This window comes from Thunnus albacares, chromosome 8, assembly GCF_914725855.1.
Source record: "Thunnus albacares chromosome 8, fThuAlb1.1, whole genome shotgun sequence".
In the NCBI taxonomy this organism is placed as follows: domain Eukaryota; kingdom Metazoa; phylum Chordata; class Actinopteri; order Scombriformes; family Scombridae; genus Thunnus; species Thunnus albacares.
In genome coordinates this window covers 12,383,866-12,396,826 of record NC_058113.1, presented here as the reverse complement: position 1 = coordinate 12,396,826, position 12,961 = coordinate 12,383,866, and the positions used below count along the sequence as shown (strand labels likewise).

Below are 12,961 nucleotides of genomic sequence, written 5' to 3'. Positions count from 1 at the left end.
TTGCCAGTTTCTTTGGCTAAGTGATTTGAGGAAAAATCTAATCGTGATTTAAAAACAATCTTGTTTGTACAGTCATAATCACTATTTTCTCTTCTCAACATTAAAAAAAGGATATAATTTGGCAGTTGCTTGTTGAGGTTGCACGAGTTCAAACTGAGGTTGAAAGATACCAAATATGACAGGATCAATATTAAAATTGCACATGGCATTAATGAGAAAATGAAAGAGAAAAACTAAAGAAAAGAGAAAACCCACACAAAACAAAAAAAAGCAGTTACAGCATTAGTCATAGTTACAATGTACATAGCCCTAAAATAAAATGAGAGCTGAGACAATTACTGAAACAATCGATCGACAGAAAACAAATGTGCGACTAATGTTATAGTTGATTAATCATCCAAGTCATTTTTAAAAGCAAAGAACGTTCTCTAATTCCAGCTCAGCAAATCAGACACAAGACACTTGAAGATGCTTTGGGCTAATGTAGGAAAAACATAAGTATCTGTTGTACAGTAGAATCAAAAGGATTTGGCTGACAGTTGGAAAAAATGGAGGTCAGCCCAATTTTGATGTATTGTCTCAGACACTTATCATACACTGTGGCGTGTCACATGCAAAAACCGTATATAGCTCTGTTGCCAACTCCCTCTGACGGTTACTAATTTCCTGTAGTTTTGTATCTCTTAATCTGAATGTATGTCACTGCTCATTTGAAAAGAAAATGAGTGAATTTACACGTGTTTATCATATTAGCCAGTTGTTATTATAGGTTAAGACTTTAAAGCATTTTCCCAAACTGGGAGGCAAACCAGCCTGAATTATGTGAGACAAGAAAGCAGATTATGTTGGCAACAATGAGGGCAGAGATAAGAAGGATTCAGTGTAATGGAACAGTAGTTGTTAGTTGTATTCCATTCATGAGTCACACAATGTCACAGTCAGGTTCAGTACTAGCTCAACTTTAATCTTACCTTATTTGTTATCACTGAATAATTACAGAAATCACAGTTTAGTTCAGTTTAGGAGCTTTGTGATTGTCTCTGTAATTGCATAGGATAACTTGACTTTATGAATTGTTTCCCAGTAACATCAGGGTGAGACTGTATTTGGCAAAGTATATTAGTTATGAATTGTAGTCTTTTTATAGGAAATTAGCTGCCACTCATTAGCGTCAGCCTTTTGCTATAATTTTAATTTTAATGAGATGTGTGTGCATGACAATATTAATCGGAGAACTTCTGCCAACCACTGCAGTCTTTACTACCTACAACACATATCAAACCTTATCAACAATATGAAGGCAGAGAAGAGAAGATGGAAGAAAGAAGCAAGGATGGAAGTTGAGTAGAGTAGAGGAATAGGAAGTAGGTCAGGATGGAATGAACTTGCCAATCAGGAGGATGAATAAGGGGGTGAAAGAGGAGAAAGTGGGGGGAGGAAGGGAAAATGAAAGGCATTTGAAAAAGGAACCTGAGGGCTTGGGGTGGAAAACGGTGTAAGGGGAAAATATTGGATGAGGTAAGGGATACAGTAGTTCAGGAACAGGAGGCAGACGTTGAAGGTAGGAGGTGTTGAAGGAGAGAAAGTGAAGGGCTAGATGTTTAGAGGATGGAGACAGAATGAAGGGTGCAAGGATTAGAGGGAGATGTGGATTTTAATGCAAGAGCAGAGGAGGGATGCTGGTGGAAAGTCAAGGGGAAATGAGTGGGGTATTGTGTTGAGGATGAAATAAAAGGTGAAGGCATAGGGAGAAAGATAAGGGAAAGGAGGTAAAAGAAAGAGCTCGTTGAAGTGAAGGGAGTGATGAAGATGACGAAAGAAAGAAAACCAGATAGTGCAGAAAAGAGTTGGGGGATTTCTCTCATTTAACCTCTACCCACCAGTGCTTGCAATAAAACCATAACTACCACTCCCAGTATCTCCATCATCAACTCTGTTAGAAAGGAATCAATATCATGTTTTCAGAGCTTTTTCCTGTTATAATTTACCTTCCTACTTTGTTAAATATGACATGGAGCTCTAATTTTGGATTATCTTCAGTTTTAAATGGGAAATAAAATCTACAAAATAAATGGCCATGCTAATTAAATCAGATTAGATGGAGCCATTATGATCCCCTTGGGGAAATTGGGTCTTTGTAGTATCATAGAAAAAGGATATAAGATAAGACAAGAGCCAATACAAAGTATGAAAGATAACAAAATAATTACAGCAGTATGCATTGAGATAACATACAATTGATTCAATTTGTGATTGTTGCAGGCTAGCAGGCTTTTACAGAACAGCCACAGACTGCAAATGGCTTCATCAGTTCTCCTGACTGGTGAGAAGTCCACCAGTGGAGGCTTCTGTCATCACACAAATTCATGCTTGGTGAATTCAATTTCATTGCCATATGAATTAATTAAACACACACGTAACATCAAGTGTGAATGATCCACAGTGTTCTGACATATAGTAGCTTCAGGTATGAGGAACCTGAATGCTTTTTGCTTTTTGACCCATACTAGCTGAAAGCCCAAATTTTTGCATTGGTGTACTTTCTCGTACATACTCCACCTGCTTAATTTTGTGAATGCAGGTTGCAAAATAAATGTACTGGCCCAACATGAACACACACACATACACAAAAGTGAACTAACAAACAGAATACTCTTCATGAATATTAATATGCATCATTATAATTTATTGCATTGTGCTGTAATAGCACAGAATTAAACCCAGCACTCAAATGAGGTAGGTCATGTTGTGAGGGGATTAAAGGAATCTGGAAGTCATCATTTATTCATCTTCACAGCAGCATTTATTCAAAGCAGCACTTTGGCCAGCAGCACTTTCATCATGTTTTGGCTGGCCCCTGTGTGTGCAGGGGTCTGTTCACATGCGTCTTTGCGGGTGAGTGCATACAGTATTTGGGCAATGTCATTTTTTTATTACTCTGCTCTCCGAGCTGCTTATTCACACAGAAGATCGGAAGAGTCATCTGTTAGAAACCACTCATTCATGACACACATTTGAGGCAGCAAAATGAAATGACATTAAGTAGTTTTGATCAGACTTTTTCACATGAAAATTCCACTGCCTCAGTTTTTTTAAACTGACCTCTACTGGTGGAAAATTACTTTTTATCCTATATTTTTATGCATCTGCCACCAGTTCACCTTCGACTAGGGAGAGCTGTTTGAACACATCTGGCATTTAGGCAAATTGCTGTCTGAATGTGCGGGGAGAAAGGGTGGGGGAGGATAGAAAAGCGTGTCATGGAGTAGGTTATCCCAGTTATGAAAATCATCATCATCTCTGAGACTGAGCTGACAAATACAGACCTCAAACAGTTTATCTAGTTTTTTTTAAACCTGCATTTCACAGTTTCTCAGTTTTTTTTTATTATATTTTATTAACTGCATACTGCATTAATGTCAGTGGAGTAATTTCTCCTCTTTTTCTTTTATTTTCTTCTCTCCCCATTGCTGCTGCTGCACCTTCTTTTTCTTCCTCCCCTCCCCCTTAGCCCCCCTCTCCCTCCCCTTACCCTTCACTTCCCTCCCACTTTTCTCTCTCACTCTAAAGAGCACTCAGTCTCTGCGCTCCCCTTCATTTCCCGCTCCAACATGTTGGCAGGAGGAGGCAGAGGAGGATGCTGCGCTCTACCCTCGGTGCGTTCCTGCCACCTCTTCGGCCAGCGCACACTGCCTCTGACTCAGACACAGCCTCAGCTTTCAGTTGTCTCCGCCTGAAGGACTTAAGAGAGGAGGTGGAGGAGGAACCCAAGGATACACTGGAGATCAGGAGCTCTCACACCAGGGTCCCCAACAGGAACAATAACAGCAGGAGAGTGGAACAGAGCAACTGCTCTTCATCTGTGGTGGAAACTGCTAATACCTCAGCCGTGACCACCTCCTCCGCCTCCTCTGGTTTCCCTCCCTCCTCTTCCCCCTTATCGGCTCCAAGATCCATGTGGCAAGAGGCAATAAGGAGGAAGCGGTACCTCCTGGACCGGACAGGGGAGTCTGGTGAGGGGGAGAAAGGGGGAGGACGAGGTCAGGAGAGGAGGAACAGGTCTCCGGACTGGCTGTATGAGTCCTACTACTGTATGAGCCAGCAGCATCCTCTCATTGTGTTTCTGCTGCTCATAGTGATGGGAGCCTGCCTGGCTCTACTGGCTGTGTTCTTTGCTTCAGGACTGGTAAGCTGCTCATTCACAACATGCGCAATACACACATACACACACACAGATGCATTATGCAAATTTAAAAAGTGCAAATAAACATCCGGGACCATATGAACAGATGGACCAGCATAATATGTTAATTACATCCCTGTAACCCAACTGTAAATTTCACTGACAATATGTATAAGAAATCCATATCAAGTGTAAGCTCTGTAAACAGCGTGGACAGGTACATCTTGGCACGTGGGTGCACACACACACACACATACTGCAGATTGTCACCTATTCTATAAGCACACACACAGTTTGCTCACTTGTCAAACACAACACATGAGTTCCTCTCTTTCTCATAGGCTCATAGACTAGACACACACACACACACACTAGTGCACACACATACCATTGTGCTTGTGCAACACCTATATGCACACACATGCACACTCACAGCGTGTGGTCCTCATCGCAGCACTAATGTGAAGAGAAGGGTGAGATAAAAGTGAGGGGGGAATAAGGGGCTGAGTTATTGTCAGAGCTCATGGTTGACTGAACTACAGAAAGGAGAGCTGTTTCCCTCTGTCACTATTTTGACAGGGTTATCTTCGCTCCAAAAACCCGAAAAACTCAGTGCAGTGAAGGCAAGGCACTCTGTGAAACAAGAAGACATACTGAAGTTAAAATTTCACTCCTAAGTAACCTGCCTGATTTATATACATCTAAAAGTTTTAATAACAGTGTGATGTATTAACATAATCTAATGATTGATTTTTAGAGGATGCGAAGATGTACTAATATAACCTTATTATAGCTTATCATATTTTTGCATTAGCAGAGAGCCTCTCCCATTTCTCGTCTCTGCTGAGTCTACACACGCACACACACACACACACTCTCTCTGCACATCAGAGAGGTCACCAGAGCACCGTATTGAATCTAAACATACAAAACACAATGAAAACCCAATTAAAAAGTTGTCTCACATGGGAAAGTTATTTGCAACATGCACTATCACATATAGCCAATAGATGGTGAGGTAAGCAACATCAGTGGTTGGAGAGCCAGAGAATGCTTTTCCATGCAATCAACACAATCACTTATGTCTAATTAGGGAACTGATTACATTCTTTATCAAAAAATTAGAGGAGGCAACGGTCTTTTAATCAATCATATTTAATCTGGCAACTTCTCTGATAGTTGATTGTATTTTAAAGCTCCTGCAAAATCAGGTAATTGTTATAATAGTGATTTTATTATTGTCTTGCACAAGGGGAGATATTTAAGTGGTTAATCATCATTCATCATTTTTGTGATTCATCACCTTAGCCACAGCTGGTATTTGTACCAATGAATAACGTAATGTATATTTTCATCATGAATTCATTATTCGATCCATCTGGTAGCATTTGTTTGCCTGGGTCCAGACCCCTGAATCCGCCCGCTCCACCGAATCGAGTTGACTTATTCTGCTGGTGTGGCATCATGACATGAAACAGCAGTTTCTCTGTTGAAAAGCAAATGATCCAAAGAGCGCTGTGGAGGGACTAATGATTAGCCAATCAGCACCACGGGCGGGACCAACACCGTTGTCAAGCTGTGCGCCGGAACCAAGGACTGATCAAATATGAATCAAGATTCTGTTACTGCATCACCTGTTTATTGCCTCAGATGTTTTCAGAAACTTATTTTATTGTACTGTTTAGCTGTAATATTAGAAAGTTTGTGACCCAGCTGCCATGTTGAAAACAGACAAAACCAAGCACCGCCCACCTCACAATACGTCATGTCATACACCATGTCACCACCAGCCAGAGCGTTTAGAAGTGATCGAATCGAATCCCCCTCCCCTACGGAAATCGGTTAGAGTGGAGGCAATGTCAGACTGAAGATGGAAATAAAGTGTTGACAATTCTGTCTGATGTCAATCAAAGCAGTTGTGTGAAAGCTGTGGTTAAGTGTACAGGTAAAGTTAATCAGCAGCTAAAGCATCAAATATTAATGTAGATTCAGAAAGATGGATGCTGCAGAGCTAAAAATATCCTTTGATATCTTTAGTTTTGGGGAAAATATATTCCTACAACCAGACACTAAAATATAAATCACCAAGTTCTGGTAACAATGTTTTTCTGGGCCCAGAATGAACAAGCATCTCAGTAAATGTCTGTTCCTGTCAGGCTACTGCTCAGTCTATCTGCCCTACATCCTTTCTTCTTTTTTTTTCACTCTATCCCTATGATGGATAGGCATTGCTTTTGCTTCTCCCTTGTTTTTTTTTTCCTCCATCATCCTCTATTTCTCCCCATGCCTGTGTCATCTCTCACCTCCTCATAGTCTGCCTCTCTTTTATTTGTATCCTATCATCCCTCCATCCTGCTAGCTGGCTGACCTAAATCCTTTGCTGTTTTGGAGCTCTGCTCTGGGCGAGACAAACTCTCTGTGGCTCTCTGCAGCCACACACATCCTCTCCTGTCCCACTGCATTGACTGCATGCATGAGAAGGAGACAGAGGGAAGGTGGGGGTGGGGGCAAAGAAGTAGAAGGAGACTGAGAGAAGGAGGACAAATCTAACGAGCAGCATGGAAAGAGAGAAAGATGGGCAGAAAAACAGATAGACGGTTAGGCCACTTCAGAAAAAAATGATGGAATGAATGAAAATGTGTCTGAATGATCAGAAAACTAATACATATGCACTGACTGCAGTGTATAAAAACACATTTTTCTACTTGAAATGAACAGCTTGCATCAATGTGTAAATTTTGACAACCCAAGTAAAAATAATGCATGAAAAGTTGAAAATTCATTCTTTGATTTGGCCTATGTGCTGTAATTTAGACAGTGACAGTTATCTTATTTTTTTGAAGATAGAAAAGATTTATGTGAGATAAAATAAAGCTCTGTCTTCATGGATGGATGGAGATACAGACTCACTGAACAGTGAGGTCCTTAAGTGAGCAAGTCAGCAAATTAGCCCTGACAAGGTGCTAAATTTAAAGTAGGAATCAGCGTCCATCCAGTAACAATATGACACAGGAGTGCTGGGATGAATCCATGCTTCCATGCAAAGGCAGACAGCACAAACAACTCATTTCACCGTGCTATTCCCCTACATCCACCTTGAAGAAACTCCTGAAATTTTTATTACAACTTTAAGATCTAAGTGTGTTTCAGAAAGGCAGCATCAAATCCATTATGAATGTGACTTTACTTTTGCTACTGGTTAATACTGGTGGCTTTTTAGGGTTTTTCCTCACTTTGTACATTTTCTCAATATATAGTATTTTTAAAATTTTGAATTTGAAAAGAGGATATCGATTACTAACTCGCAAATTGAGCCACAGTGTTATAGTAATTTGATTACAGGGTTTTTTTCTGTTTTCTCTTAGTCATATCCCTACCAATATGTAAATCTATGGGGATGATCAGTATAATTCAGTCATCTAGGAGCAGTGCCACAGCGTACTCTGTAAGCTCAAGAAAAAACCTCTCAGACAAGAAAAGGATGACTTGTCTTTTTTCTTTCCTAGGATGGCCGGCAAAGCAGTCCAGAGAGTTACGCTACATATGCATTGCCCATTCATGTGTGCAATGTTGGCTATATAAACATGTAAATTGACTATGTTGCTATATAACAGGTACAGGACAATATAAAGCAAACAATGATTCCATAAGTAAGAGAAAGGTGCTGGGAATTATGCATGCATATATATGTTATATAAACAGCATTATTTTAGTACATAAACCTGAAGGAATTTGATCCAGGTGATTCAGAAGAGACATTTTGAAGCATTAAGTGGTTCTTTACAGATATTACATATTTTGTAGTCATATTATATTTCACTATGTGTGTTGGCATTCCTTTTGAGTCACGATTTCTTGTGGCTCAAATAGAAAATTAAAGCTAGTGAAGGACATGCAGAGCAAAGGGGCATTTGTTTCACTGACTTCCTTCTCATATTACATCTAGTAATGAGGGGTACTTTAGCAGTGGCACCTTGTTCTGTTTATAAAAGTAGGAAAATTAGAATCTGTTTCATTCTGTTTGTATTTTCAGGACTCTAAAGAGGTAAGACAGAGCTAGAGAAGCAGCTTTTTATAACACAGGCTCTTTCATGCTCCCTGAAGATGCCTCAGTCTTCTGAATTTGCTTTTTTTAATGTATTTGTTTCTCTCAGACAAACATATTTTTCCCTCTAATTAATTATCCCTCCTGTTTATGATAAATTACATATCTCTTTCCCACAGTCTTAGCCTGCCTGCCCATGTGTCTCATTGTATGTGTTCTATTTTATGTTCTTTATTGTTTTATCCCGGTTATTCTTTTTCCAGAACGTTGAGGACCATGTGGCCTTTGTAATCACGGTGCCCACAGCGTTGGCCATCTTCCTGGCTGTGTTTGTACTGGTGTGCATTGAGTCCATCTTCAAGAAGCTTCTGCGTGTTTTCTCTCTGGTCATCTGGGCCTGCTTGGTTGCCATGGGTTACCTTTTTATGTTTTCTGGCGGGATCGTCTGTCCCTGGGATCAGGTAAGACAAAGAGATGTATTTTGCGGTGAATTTATTTGTTGTAGAAGAATAATGTGGTACATTCTGTTTTCTTTGCTGTGTTTCTGCTGTTTTACATGGAGTAGAATTTAGTGGAAGAGATTTAGTAGCTTGAGGCAAGGACAATATGACAGATTGTAAATGGTGACTTTGACTATACAGTACATTAGGACAATACATCATTCTACATATCTCTGAAAAATGAAATGCTGCATAGTATCTCAGCGAACCAAACATTGGTCAAATGCAAGTAAGCACATAAACAACAAGAGGTAAGACAGAAATCTAGGCCAGCTGATTTTGGATGTTGCGAATGCATTATTATTCTTTCATTTCCTTGCTCTTTTCTCTCCTTAAATCAGCGGCGTTCTCAGTGAACATCTGTATGAATGTTTTGGCATATTTTGTGAGAGTCAGCCAGATAACCCCAGACATACTTATTTTTTTCACAAGTCCTACAAATATGACATTTCCCTGATTGCCAGAAAACAGCATGAAATCTGGTAGCAAGAGGGTCTAGAGATTTCACTTGGCTTTTATTCACTCGTTTTCTGTTCTGCTCGAGTCGGCTTCTACCTAATACCTAAATATAAACAGCTGCTTCCCAGCCCAAATGTGATTTTTAAGTCTGTGATTAGAGAGTAGACTATCCCCTATCTGTGGTGTGGAGTGTAGATAATGAACATGGATTAATGTGAAACAAGACTTGGGGATTCTGATGGCCTGGAAAAAAAAATCTCCTTAAGCTTACATTTCATCTCTTGTGATTTCTGACCTACATTCTAAAACAGGTCTTTTAAGTTTTGGATTGATCACGATGCTGCCTGACATTTCATCATGTTTTCTTGTCTTTTTCTTTATGCTGTGGCCACAGTGAGTGCTAGTAAAGTAACACGCACTCTTCTTAAAAATCTCTACAGATTATATGTGAATGATATCAGTAGGATCAAAACTGTACTATTAAAGTCTGGCCATCTGTTACTAAAAGAGAAAAACATTTTTGTTGGAACAGTAAAACGTCATAGTTAAGTATGAGGTGTTAGACCTCTGTTAGATTTGATTTGATGGCCGGCCACAGCTACAGCTAACAATGTGATAGTCTCAATTAAGTCTTCATTAAATGACATGGTCTTTAAAAATATTAATCTTGTATTTATTTTATTGAAAAATATTGGTTGTCATTGTAAATGTCATTCAAAGAATCCCTGGTTACCTCAACTAACAGGAGCATCTATTATATATATATATATAATACCTTCCTTTCAAATCTTGTTATAAACCGGTTGAAATGTCCTTGACTCTCCTAGACCCTGACCAGCCATCATTCAGATGTCATTTATTTATTAAGTGCTTTCTTCTCAATTTTATGAAATTATTTAACAAACACATCCATACATCATAAAATCAGATTACACAACATTGAAAACAAATGAGAAAAGATGTAAATATCTGATTTAGTCACTGATTAATTACCCAGTAGCTGGTCATGGAAAAAGCTGTTATATTGAATCATCTTGCTGTCAGAAAAGAAGAGCAAAGGATTTATCTGTGATCTAAGGGTTTAAAATAGCAGTCATTGTATTAAGCATTGAAAGGGGAAGAATAAAGAAAACACCACAAAGTAGACATTTTAGGTTAGGCTATGTGCAGGACTGAATGAGAGGTTGTCTAATGGCTCACTGCTGAACTGCTTCTTTTGCTGCAATATGCTTTGTTACAGTTGCAGATTACTTTGTCCTGACTCACCTACAGTACCTCTGACGTATACTTTATATGTGGCTGCTGTGGAAATTTTTACCCTTACGTTGTATACCCAAAAGTGCTGTGAGATTTTTGTGGATTTGAGGTGTTTTGTTATATTTTTACACTTCACAGAGAGATACAGCTAATGGTACATAGAGAGCAAAAGAGTGTGTGAGGACAGTATGTGTTTATGAAACAAATCTCACTCCATAGCAGTTCCATATCATTTTTTCAAACTTGCTGCTAAAGTTGCCAAATTGAAAACGAGGAATACGACTTAGTTTCCACAGTGTGTGACTGAGATCTGATTACGTCATCAACATAGAGGCATTAATACAGCCACATGGAATATTATTACCTTTTGACTAGATAGCCAAAAGTAGATTATATCAGTCACAGCGGTGAACAAGTGCAATCAGCTGGTACAAAGGAGGCCTGGCAAGTGTGTTGAGTGAAACTGTTGTAAATCAACTTGTGTAAATCAATAGATAATTTTTGTCCAAGCATTTATCAAGATTCTTAGGGCACTTCTGTGGGCTTGCTGACTATTTCCCATGTGGCTCTCTCAATACCACGCAATGGCATTTGAGTCAGTATGCATAAAAACTGCTGCTCATCTGACACCAGTTTGCCCATAAAACCTATATGGACTATTTTTGAGTGTTGCAGCATAAGCATAGGAGATAGAATTTATTGTGTAAGTAAAGCATACATTAAACTTTAGCCTTTATGTCTGAGATGGTGTAGGAGAAATGACTGACATGTAATTAAATGTATATATTTTTTAATGAATATTGAAAATGTTATGAAAATACAGGCCATTTTTTTAACACAGTGAGAGTATTGTTTGTACCTCAGACTTTTTCCAGAAGTTATATACTATATACCTGCATGTTGTGCAATATTCTGAAACAACATTACAGCTGCAGCTAAATGTGGCAAGACAAACAAACAGCAGCATCTTCATTGCTGCAGCCATATGCTTCCTCACTGAACATGATGTGAAAGCTCTACTCATTCAGCAGTACTTGGCAAGACGAATGTCTAGTGTGGATTCGTCTATCACAAAGAGGTATCTAAAGATGCACTGATTCACACCCCACTCTATTCATTCCTTTCTTCTGCTCACTGAAAATGTCAGACCATTATGCAATTACTGCTCTCTGACTGCTGCATCTTAGCCATGTTAATTAACACTTATCTGGAGAGACATTATTGTTGACTGGCACTGCATTCTGTTTGTGTTTTTAGGGGCTTGATGCCATATTATAGCTTAAGGAAATTAAGTATTAAGTATTAGTGAAATGAATGTGAGTCACATCTGCTTGTGCAGTCAATAATGAAAAAGCTTTGAATAATATATATTAGCTGTTTGCCAATAACCCAGGCAAAATGAAAAAGAGTATTAGCATTCTATTAGCCTGCATGGGTATTTTTAGGCCTTCCTTGAGACACGCTGGTCACCATACTAGAGGAGTTCTTCTTGTCGCTCAGACTAAGAGGGGAGGGCCTAATTTCCCAAAATATCTTATGATTACACTTTAAAGTACCTTTAATTTATATTTTGACTTTATGCCTTATGATTACCAATCACCATTAGCTGGTTGGCTAGAGCTGTTCCTTTGTTTTAACAAAACAACTAAATTATATTTAAGTGTAATTCTCAGCTATGATGTGGACAAACCCAGTCTGAAGATATAGACTGATCTGTAAACCATCAAATCCTATCAAGAAGTCATTATACTAATGAGCTGCCATTCACTTTAAGCTAATCTTACCACTTAAAGATTTGTATTTTTGAAACGGACACAAAGTGTCAGGTGTGTTGTTGATGATGATCCCTGGAAGTTGACATGGTTAAAGAATTTTGATGTGATTTGATTTAAGATGATGACTTTTTAAAAGAAATGGGCAATAAAAAATGATTCCAGGATTCCAGCTGAATATGAGAAGGGACAGAAAAGGGATCATTTTCATCTATGATGCATTTAACACTTAGCACTAAAGCTGTCAGCTACAGAGATACTTAACCACATGATCAACCCAACTGTAAACTCATTTTTGCGGGGGAATTAGGTCACTGCTAACCATGTGAATGCTTTAATTGATTTAATTTGGTTGATTAGATTTATGTGTTTTATACTTCATAGTTTGCATAAAATGTATGACAAGATTTTTGACATGTGGAGATCCAACATAATTAAATCCAAAGACCATTCTGGATCTCAACCTGGACTAAATTTTGAAGACATTGCCCTCCTTGCTTTTTTAAGTTCCCCTTGTAATCCAGGACGTGGAGCATGCTGAGCATTTGCTTATTAGACAATTAGATTAATAACCAAGTCTTTGAATCTGTGGTCACCCTGGTGTTACTGTGCAGTTGCTAAGTGGATGTCTGCTCCAGAAAAAAAATGGAGGGAGGCAAAGTAAAAGTCAGTTAATTAAATGCTTTCAGTGCTGTAGAGAGGAGGTCGCTATGAGAGGTAGGGGAATGAAAGAGTGATTAGAGGG

The 12,961-nt window shown here is 38.9% G+C and overlaps 1 protein-coding gene across 1 annotated transcript in view; it reads left to right on the top strand.

The window, feature by feature from the left end:
* Positions 1–3,539: 3,539 nt before the first annotated feature.
* Positions 3,540–12,961, top strand: part of adcy2a (adenylate cyclase 2a) — a 65,842-nt gene continuing 56,420 nt past the window's right edge. The window contains exons 1-2 of the mRNA XM_044359876.1: positions 3,540–4,186; positions 8,492–8,689. Coding sequence (XP_044215811.1) covers positions 3,638–4,186; positions 8,492–8,689 — 747 coding nt within the window. The 5' untranslated portion in view covers positions 3,540–3,637. The remainder of the gene's footprint in view (positions 4,187–8,491; positions 8,690–12,961) is intronic.